The 10189-nt window shown below is 43.9% G+C and overlaps 2 protein-coding genes across 2 annotated transcripts; both read left to right on the forward strand.

Moving 5' to 3' along the window:
* Window positions 1-375: 375 nt before the first annotated feature.
* Window positions 376-1653, forward strand: LOC137817190 (uncharacterized). The gene has a single exon (XM_068620436.1). It carries the CDS (start codon window positions 376-378, stop codon window positions 1651-1653), a length of 1278 nt encoding a protein of 425 aa, XP_068476537.1.
* A 3800-nt stretch (window positions 1654-5453) lies between these two features.
* On the forward strand, window positions 5454-5957 carry LOC137817193 (uncharacterized). The gene has a single exon (XM_068620437.1). The coding sequence runs from the start codon at window positions 5454-5456 to the stop codon at window positions 5955-5957; it is 504 nt and encodes a 167-aa protein (XP_068476538.1).
* The last annotated feature ends 4232 nt before the right edge of the window (window positions 5958-10189 follow it).

The following is a 10189-nucleotide window of genomic DNA, read 5'->3' on the forward strand; positions in this document are numbered from 1 at the left end:
TTAACAATCAACTCAGAAAAGTAATTCAGAAAGCTAATAAAAATACCTAACCGAAACAGATAGTAGAATTTTAGTCAGTTAAAATAACGATTCAACCGGTTGTTTATGATAGCGGAAAATATCAAACAGTTATGAAGAGAAGAGATAGAGAGAATTACACATAAGGTTTATACTGGTTCACTCTATCCAAGAGCTACATCCAGTCCCCAGTCAAACCACTGAGTATTTCAGTATGAAACCAATCACAGATTACACAAACACCACACAAATAGGTGACTTTGAAGTACCCAACATGTCGTCATCTATTGGTGATTCTTGATGACGGCTCCGTCACCACCTTCAGTGCAAAAAAAAAATTAAAAATTATCATGAGCAATGGCGAGGGACGACGACGAGCAATGGCGAAGGCGCGCGGCGCGAAGACATACCTCCTATGCAAACTCCTTTACTACCTACTTCTTTTCAAACTTTCCAGATAGCAATGGAGAATATGAAATGTTCAAGCTTTTTCAGAAATGGGGTAGAGTCAAAGAAGTGTTCATTTCAAGGCGGGTAAACAGATGGGGCAGAAGATTCGGGTTTGTGAGATTCTTCGGAGTAGAAAATGCTGCAAGCTTGGAGAAGGCGTTAGATCGCTGTTATGTTGGTAGTAAGAAGTTGCATGTTAATCTTCCTAGGTATAGGAGAGATGAGTTTATACATAACAGTGGTGATGCTCTGTCTGGAGGAACGAAGGCAAGAGGAGGTCAATCCTTCTATAGGAGAAAGAGCACGGATGTATGGAGGGAAAAAGGAGGGAAGGCTGAGAATGTAAAGGGTAGAGAAAAGCAAACGTATGCAGAGGTAGTAAGAACACCAACACAAGATCGTTGGAGAGGACCCAGTGTCACAACTAAGGCGACTATCCTTCCATGGATGACCAGTAGCATGGTTGGCTGTTTGAAGAATGAGGTTAACTTTGAGATCCTACAAGAAGAATGTGTCAAAGGGAGGATGTCAATGTTTAAGGAAAGATATATGGGCGACAATATCGTGCTTCTATCACCTAAGGCAGAGGGAAGAATGGAGGACACTGTTAAGCTTAATAAAGAGTGGTTTGATTGTATCTTTGAAGACGTTAAACCGTGGTCTGAGGCTGTTGTCGCAAAGTATAAGCGTGTATGGGTTAGGTGCTTTGGGTTACCGTTTCATCTTTGGAGTAAGGAGTGCTTGTCGAAAGTTGTGGGGGAAGTAGCAACATTGGGGGATATTGACGACGCAACTCTATCTTGGGATTGTATTGAATATGCCCGCTGTCAAGTTCGCTTACTAAGGTCTTGTAAGGCAGAGGTTTCCAAGGATTATAGGATTAATGGAAACGTGTACAGAATTACCATTGTTGAGGAGACAACGAAACATGATGGAGAAGACTCTGGGTGTATGTGTGAGTGTAACCACAGTGATTCTTCAGACAGCGTAACATCCTTAGAGTCCTTTGCTGAAGACTCTATTCTCTCTGCAAAATTAAGTATTGAGGAGGGAGGCCAAGGCGGAGGAAGTGAAGGGCGACCGGAGAGGTCAGCGGAGGTAGGAAGAGGGTGGTCAACAAACCAAAAAAAAAGGCGCCCGAAAAGGAAAGTTCAGAAGGCTACGAGATTTGTCAGAAGGAAGTAGAACGCTCTTTCATCTCTAAGGCAAAGAGTGTGCAGGGCGTCTTAGCAGAAAAAACAGATGACACCTATTCAACATGTCAGTGATGCGTGTAATGCTATCCATATGTCTTTGGTCAACTTAGTTGATGCGGTGGCAACATTAAGTTCTACGTCCAGGCCCAACTATATTGAGGTCCAAACCAAGGAATGTAGTTCTCAGACTCAGCTGTGTGATGGGCTCAAGAGTGGTTCGGGGTCAAAGGAAACAGTCAACGACACGGGGGATGTGCCTGAGACACCGTTACTACAGGGGAACACGTGGGTTGCGCAGCCTTTCGCTGAGGGTTCCAAAGTGGTGGAAAGCTCACCAAGGCGCATTGAGAGTCAATGTATGGTTCTTAATAGCAGTCGGAGCATCACGACGGCGGAAGTTAGTGGGGGACACATTGGGCAAGAGCAAGTAGCCGATACTAGCGGTAAGGGTGCTGCCGTAGTGGGCTTTGCTGGTGTAACTCCGGAGAGAGTTCGTCATCTCCGATCACTTTGGAAACGGGGTACTATCCAGAGGAGATGGCGCTCAAAAGGGGGATTGGGTTCTCTTCATTATGGGAATAGCTATGCTACTAGGCTAAGTTCCAAAACCTATGCCACGTCCGATTCCGAGATTCTAGAATGCAATAACCGTATTAGAAGAGAAGCTGCTCAAATTGAATCTTCCAGGATCTGGGAACTGGGCAAACGGCTAAGGACAAATTGCACAGGGGATGTAGGGATGCTGATTAAAGAGATGGAGAGTTTGGAGGATAGGGACAGACAAATGCTAAGCATGGTTAAGGAGGGGACAAGAACTGGTGTATTATGATCATTGTCAATCTAAACATCAGAGGATTGGGAGGGGGGAGTAAGGAAAAATACTTAAAACACATTATTGCTAAGGAGGGTGCGGAGTCCTCTGATAGGAGGTGTTATGCTATATGGGGAAGTAATAAAGTAGGATGGGTGTTTAATGAAGGAGTAAACGGGGTTGGGAGCACTCTATCTATGTGGCAAAAAGAAGCATTTGTGTACATTTCTCATGTTACAGGAAGGGGTTTCATTGCGGTTGTGCGCCATAACGTTAAAGCAAACTGCGTATGTGTTATTATTAATGTTTACGCCGCTTGCTTCTTAGGAGACAAGGTTGCATTATGGGAAGCCTTGTCAACTTATAGAATCTCTTCTCAAAATGTGGGTTGGTGCTGCTGTGGGGATTTCAATGCTGTTAGAAGTGTAGAAGAGAGGAAAGGTGTTAGAGGAAATACTAGTCAAAAGAAAGAGATCCGAGGTTTTAATGAGTTCATTGAGAAGAATCTGTTGGTGGATTTACCTTTAGTGGGTAAGAAATATACCTGGTATAAATCATATGGGTCAGCAAAGAGTAGATTAGACAGAATACTGGTATCTGAAGAGTGGCTACAAGTTTGGCCTATGAGCAAACAGTATATACAACAAAGGGAGGTCTCAGATGATTGTGCTATTGTGGTAAAATCATGGGTCAAAGATTGGGGTCCAAAACCCTTCAAAACAGTGGATGCTTGGTTACAGGAACCTGGTTTTAAGGAGTTCGTGAAGGCAAAGTGGAACTCTTATGAGGTGCAGGGAAACGGTTTAGTTAAAGTCAAGGAGAAACTCAGGTGCTTGAAGGGTGACCTTAAGGAGTGGAATAGAAGTGTCTTCGGGATTCTTGAGGAGAAGAAACGATTGATCTTGAGGGAGATTGAGCAGCTAGATATCAAGGATGCCAATTGTGATTTGGTGGAAAACGAAAAACTAAGAAGAATGGATCTCTTCAGTCAAAAAGGTTTGGTAGAGAAAAAGATGGAGTCCCTGTATAGGCAAAAAGCCAGGTCAAACTGGTTTAAGCATGGGGATTCTAACTCCAAATTCTATCACTCTCTTATCAGGTGGAGAAGACTTAGGAATGAGGTCAAAGGTGTTGAATTAGCTGGTCAGTGGTGTGAAGAACCAGAAGCTGTACGCAGGGAAGCAAAACGTGTGTTTGAGCGAAGGTTCAAGGCCACTACAGATCTGGGAGTTAGGCTTGAAAACGTGGATTTTAAATCTCTCCCTGAGGCAATCAGTTTGAGTATGGTTGAAGTGTTTTCGGAGAAGGAAGTAAAGGAGGCAGTTTGGATGTGTGAGGGAACTAAGAGCCCAGGTCCAGATGATTTTAATTTTAACTTTATAAAGAGTAACTGGGAGACCTTAAAGGTAGACATCATGGAAGCTGTTTATTCTTTCCAAGAATCAGGGGTTTTCCCAAAAGGATGTAATGCATCGTTTATTGCTCTTGTTCCCAAAGTGAAGGACCCTATTATGATTGATCAGTTTAGGCCTATCTCTCTCGTGGGAGCTATATACAAGATCATCACCAAAGTTATGTCTCATCGTATCAAGAATATCTTGCCTCTGGTTATTGATGAAAATCAGCCAGCTTTTTGAAAGGAAGGGGGATGTTGGAAAGTGTACTAATGGCCAACGAGGTGATTGAGGAGGTACGAAGACATCAGAGGAGTGAAGTGTTCTTGAAGGTGGACTTTGAAAAAGCATATGATTCGGTTAGGTGGAGCTTCCTGATGGATATGTTGCACAGGATGGGGTTCCACAGTAAGTGGATTAAGTGGGTACAAGGTTGTTTGGAGTCGGCAACAGTGTCGGTTTTGGTTAATGGTAGCCCGACAGAGGAGTTCAAACCTTCTAGGGGTCTAAGACAAGGCGACCCTTTGGCTCCTTTTTTATTCCTTATTGTTGCTAAGGGGTTAGCGGGCTTAGTCCGTAATGCTTTAAAGGAGAACATGTTAAAAGGTCTGAAGGTGGGGAGAGCGGAGACTGAGTGTTGCATGTTACAATTTGCAGACGATACTTTGTTTATGGGTGAAGAGTCTTTCTTCTAATATTTTTACAATCAAAGCAATCCTTAGGGTTTTCGAGCTAGCTTCAGGTCTCAAGGTTAACTTCCATAAATCAAAATTGGCAGGTATCAAGGTAGAGAGGAATTCCCTAGAGATATATGCAAAAACGCTTAACTGTGGTGTTATGCAGATACCGTTTAAATACTTGGGGATGCAAGTTGGTGGCAATCCAAGGAGGAGGCAGTTTTGGGAACCAGTTGTGGACAAGGTTAAAGCCAGACTTAGTGCTTGGAAAGGGAAGTGCCTTTCATTAGCTGGTAGAGTATGCTTGGTTAAGTCGGTTCTAACATCTATACCCTTGTTTTATCTTTTTCTCTTTAAAGCTCCACATGCAGTTTGCCACAAAATCTCTAGCATTCAGAGGAGATTCTTGTGGACAGGGGGTGATGACCAAAAGCATATCTCTTGGGTTAGCTGGGAAAATGTGTGTAAGCCAAAGGAGGAAGGGGGTTTGGGGATCAAGGATATTAGAAGGTTCAACTGTGCCTTACTAGCAAAGTGGAAATGGAGGATGTTGACTGAGGAAAAGGGGAAATGGAAGGACATTTTGCTATCAAAGTACGGTCCTGGTATAGGAAGTAATAGTAAGACTCTTTCTTGATGGTGGAAAGATCTGTCAAAGCTCTGTGAGGAGGGAGAAGAGGGGGGATGGTTTCATAAACGTGTAGCTTGGAAGGTTGGGGCCGGGGATAAAGTTAGGTTTTGGGAAGACGCTTAGGTGGAGAACAAAAAGCTCAAAACCTTGTTTCCCAGGCTTTTCTCCGTATCTCTGGACCAAGATAAGACGGTGGCTGAGGTAGGTAGTTGGGAGGATTCAGATTGGAATTGGCGGTTAAGGTGGAGAAGAGCTAGGTTCAGTTGGGAAAGTGCTATGGAGGGAGAACTACTTAACCTCATAACAGGGAAGACCTTGAGCAAAGAAGACAAGGATACGTTAGTTTGGAGTGGGGATCAGAGTGGTGCTTTCTCTGTGAAATCTGCTCACCTAAATTTATGTCATCAGCATGAAGGCTCTTCAAAGGAAGTCTTTTCTCGTCTATGGGAAGCAAAAGCGATGCCCAAAGCCATGGTAACTGCATGGGGGATCTTACTTGGACGCCTTCCAACTTTTGACAACCTCATTCGAAGAGGTTTGGTAGTCACCTCTTCGTCCTACGTGTTTTGTAATGGTTTTGAAGAATCAGCACAACACATCTTCTTGGATTGTGTCCTTGCTCAGAGAGTTTGGTCTTCATGTTTTAGATGGATAGGAATTTTGTCTGTCCAGCACAAGGACATTCTAGTTCACTTCGAGAGCTTTCAGCTACCACATTACATAGCTAATCAGAACCAGATTTGGATGGGATTTTGGGTTGCTATTGTACGGTGTATATAGGATCAAAGGAACTTGATTGTCTTTGAGCAAGGGGTAGCTGATGCTGATGAAATTGTCCACTTAGCTCAGTTGGTAGTATGGCTAAGGTTAAAACATGGGGTCTTTCCTTTTGACTACGCCTTTTCGGACTGGATTTTTAATCCGGGTCTATGTTTACAAAACTGGCGCTAGTGATGGTGATGAGGGTCAAGTTTTCCCTCTGGTATATTGAAGGAATCCAGGTAAAATGGGTGCTGCATAAAGTAGTGAGCTGGATCTGTGGTTAGATTGAAGGGCTGGTGCAGGAAACAGTTAGGTAGGGTGATCTTTTCTCCTATTAATGCTTGAATTGAAGCAGATATTGACTATATGGAGCCAGGAAGTAGCGGAGGTGATGCATAGAAGGATTTGTTGCGGTTGCAAGAGTTTGTCCGATGGCTGGATGATGTTTTTTATCTGTTAGCGTTTGAAAAGCAAATGCGGAATTCTGATGATTGGTTGTAAGGTCAATTTTTAGATTTTGGAGTGTTCTGTGCTGGTTTTGCTAAGGGCCTTTTGTCGAGCACATGGTGTGCAAGCTGGGGTAGGCCGAACAGGGGTACATGGGAGGGTAGCTGGTGCCCATAGCAGTGTCCCATTAACAACAAAGTGGGTTTGGTTTTGTGAAGGACAAAAAGCGTAGTTACTGTCATGTGCGTTTAATCCCCATCAGGGAGTGTGTCATGGTGCGGCAGAGCAGTAAATGGGTGTGCAGTTCATGACGGAGCTAGGTTGATTACAAAGTGTAGCGAGAGCAGCATGTGGAGGTCCTAAGCAATGGTATTGGAATGTCCTGGCAGCAAAGGTACGAAGGAAGGGATAGAAAGAATTCTCTTGAGGAGACACATGTGCTATAACTTTAGTTATAAGGAATTTAAAAGCAATATAAGTATTAGAAGATGGGGTCTGAGAAGTGGACAAACCTACAAGCACCTGAATTTGTTTTTGTTTGTTCTTTAACAACGTTCATTATTAGGTTGTTTATGGGTGCAGCCTTGTACCTTAAGCAATTGGTTGCTGGTAGGTTCTTCTGGATCATGTATTTCAGATGTGTTTTGTTCATTTTGGGTTCCTCTTTGAGGAGTCCGGGTTTGTATAAGGGTTGGGATACCCCTCAAGTATCCCTTTTAATTTTAGTTTATTCTTTGCTGATAAAAAAAAAAATAGGTGACTTTGAATCCCACAAAGCCTACTCACCCTCTTTGCACACAACCAACACTTCAAGCCAAAATCACACTGACTTAACAGGATTTTACAACAGTTTTACAAAGAGTAATATGAACAATTACAAGAACCAAAACAGGGTTAAAAAACACCTGGAATCACAGTACACCAGAAACCCTATTGATCAGTTCTTTGAATCATAGCAAAGCTCAAAGGCAATCTTGCTAAAACTTGGTAAAACACCTTTTCACAAACAGTTGGTAATCTCTCAAATCAATCATAATCAGAGTATCAAACTTTTCTGTTTCATCAATCTTTTTATGTTTTAAAGAAGACTCATTTTATAAACCTTGAGAAGCTATCGTTGAAGGCAGATTTGAAACAACCAAATCAGTTAAAACAGGTTTTCAAAAAACTGTTATGAAAACATACATTTAATTGGTTAAAACCATGATTTAACCGGTTGAATGGTTTTTATAATTATACAACTGATTCAAAAAAATAGTTTCAAAACACCTTTGCCAGCTAAGCGACAAACAACCGATTATCTCGAAACTTTATCGGTTGTTTTTCCCTTTGCATGGAAAAACACTTTAATCTTTAAAACAGATTGAAATAAGCTTTGTTTGAGAATCAATACTGATCTTAGAAAGATTTTGAACCCCATAACAAAACCTAGACCTAAAACATAACACAACCAACACTTCAAGTCAAAATCACACTGACTTTACAGGATTTTACAACAGTTTTACAAAGAGTAATATGAACAATTACAAGAACCAAAACAGGGTTAAAAAACACCTGGAATCACAGTACACCAGAAACCCTATTGATCAGTTCTTTGAATCATAGCAAAGCTCAAAGGCAATCTTGCTAAAACTTGGTAAAACACCTTTTCACAAACAGTTGGTAATCTCTCAAATCAATCACAATCAGAGTATCAAACTTTTCTGTTTCATCAATCTTTTTATGTTTTAAAGAAGACTCATTTTATAAACCTTGAGAAGCTACCGTTGAAGGCAGATTTGAAACAACCAAATCAGTTAAAACAGGTTTTTGTTCCGTCCGGTTGACCGGGACGTCTTCGTGCGCGACCTCAACCGTCAGCTAGGGACTCCTTCCCACTGATTGCCTGTGGATTCCTGCAAAAAAGAGGACAAAGAGGCGCCCTAGCGGCTGTTTGCACTCCGACGCTCAAGTCAGCCAGCAAGAAACCCCAAAACTGTTCACCTTCGTCTCTGAGCACCGTGTATGGCACTCTGAAGGTGGTAAGAAATAACTGCGTACTGTGTATCTGTGTTCTCTCTCTCAGGCAAAAATATTCCCCAGTCCCTTGTTCGTAACTAATGAAGCACGAGCAAGCAACTAGAGAGCTCTGGTAAATTTGCAGAAAGTTCGAACCCTTTTCCCAACATTCTCTGCGCTATTTAAACTTCCCAAGCATTTAAAGCGCCTTAAAGCGCTTTTAATCGCAAACGTAACGCACTCATTAAAGCGTTTAATTAGAAAACGTAGCGCATTTAAGACGTTGAAACGCTTGGGAGCCATTATAGTACCTGAATGCTCGAAAGGGAAACTGTATTGAATGACTTTTAATTACCTGGCACCTGACTAAAGGGTGTTTCTATTCTGGCATGGCTGTCGTACACGTGGAGGGCCTCACGACGCCATGACCCCATTTGGGGGCGTTTCTGCCCATCACGGGGACGTTTCTACGTGTGAGTCCTCCTGCTTGGGAGTGCTACTGCGCTAGGGGTGACTTTTTGGGTGCCAACTCATGCCCCCAAGTATCTAGTCACTTATTTTGAGAGCATATCTGCCTTCCTCTCGTGCCCTGCACCCGATTGCCCTGGGCGTGACCTTCCTCTTGAGTCGTATCTGTCCCACAGGCGTCTCTGGGCGGCAGGAGCATTTCACGAGTCAGGCTGCCCTACACTGGTACTATTGTTATGGCCTTGAAGCCACCTTTTCCTTCTCTTTATCACTGCCCCGGGTTATCGGGACCTGAGGCCTTCCCACGGCGTCGCTCCCTCCATGGTCTTCCCTACCCATGGGTATCGGGGAACCACACCGTGATTGCCTTGCTTTAGCACTGTTTGATCTGGCGACGCCCTGGTTGGGCGACGCCTTCACCTAGGCGACGCCTTCACCTAGGCGACGCCTTGCCTTGGCGACGCTTCCTCTTGGCGTCTCTCCACCTAGGCGACGCCTTGCGTTGACTTTGACTCCACAGCCGTTACCTTTGACTTTGACTTAGTCAACGCCCGGATACGGGACGGTACACAAGCCCCCCAGTCTTAAGCTGAAGACTTGTCTTCAGCGTAAAGACTAAAGACTCGCCCACGCCGTCCACGTGCCATCCTGATGACGTGTCATTCCCTGCTGACTCAACAATTCTCGAATTGTTGACGTGACGCTCTCTGAACCCTAGGAGCGCTCTTACTGATTGATTTGACCTCCTCTGAAACGATGATGATAACACCTTTTGGGCTACCCTTGATCGTGCGCCACGTGGCCCATCGCGCGGCCATCCTCCAGAGACCTTTGCGTTTCCCTTGGGCAATTGATCCTCTGACGCGTGGCACGATCCCACGGCCCTCAGTTAGCGCCTCTTGAGTTGCGAAATGTAACGTTTAAGTTACTCCAAACCCCGCGCTCACCCTACTGTTACATTCATTCTCACTGCATCTCCGCACTGTTCATCGCCTTCAAAACCCTTTTTCTCTGCAATCGCGATTCTCTCCTTCCTGCGCTCTTCTACTGCCTCCACTCCAATAGAAAAGGTACGATTTCGAGTGCTCATGACTCTTCCCTTTCGTCGCATTAGATGATTTATTGAACTGCCTGGGACTGTTGTTATTGGTGCATTACTGCGTTTCTCCACTTCTTCTTCCTCCTCTGGGTTTTCTCGCGTGGGTGATATTTCCTGGGGCTCTCTCCCCTTCCTGCCATGGCTACACTTGCTAAACCCTTTTTCCTCTCTTCTTTCTCCAGCTTATTTGTTTACACCATGACGCGCGCGAACGCGGAGCCTGATTCCTCCCCCACGA

The sequence above is a fragment of the Phaseolus vulgaris genome, unplaced genomic scaffold (genome assembly GCF_000499845.2).
Source record: "Phaseolus vulgaris cultivar G19833 unplaced genomic scaffold, P. vulgaris v2.0 scaffold_19, whole genome shotgun sequence".
Classification (NCBI taxonomy): Eukaryota; Viridiplantae; Streptophyta; class Magnoliopsida; order Fabales; family Fabaceae; genus Phaseolus; species Phaseolus vulgaris.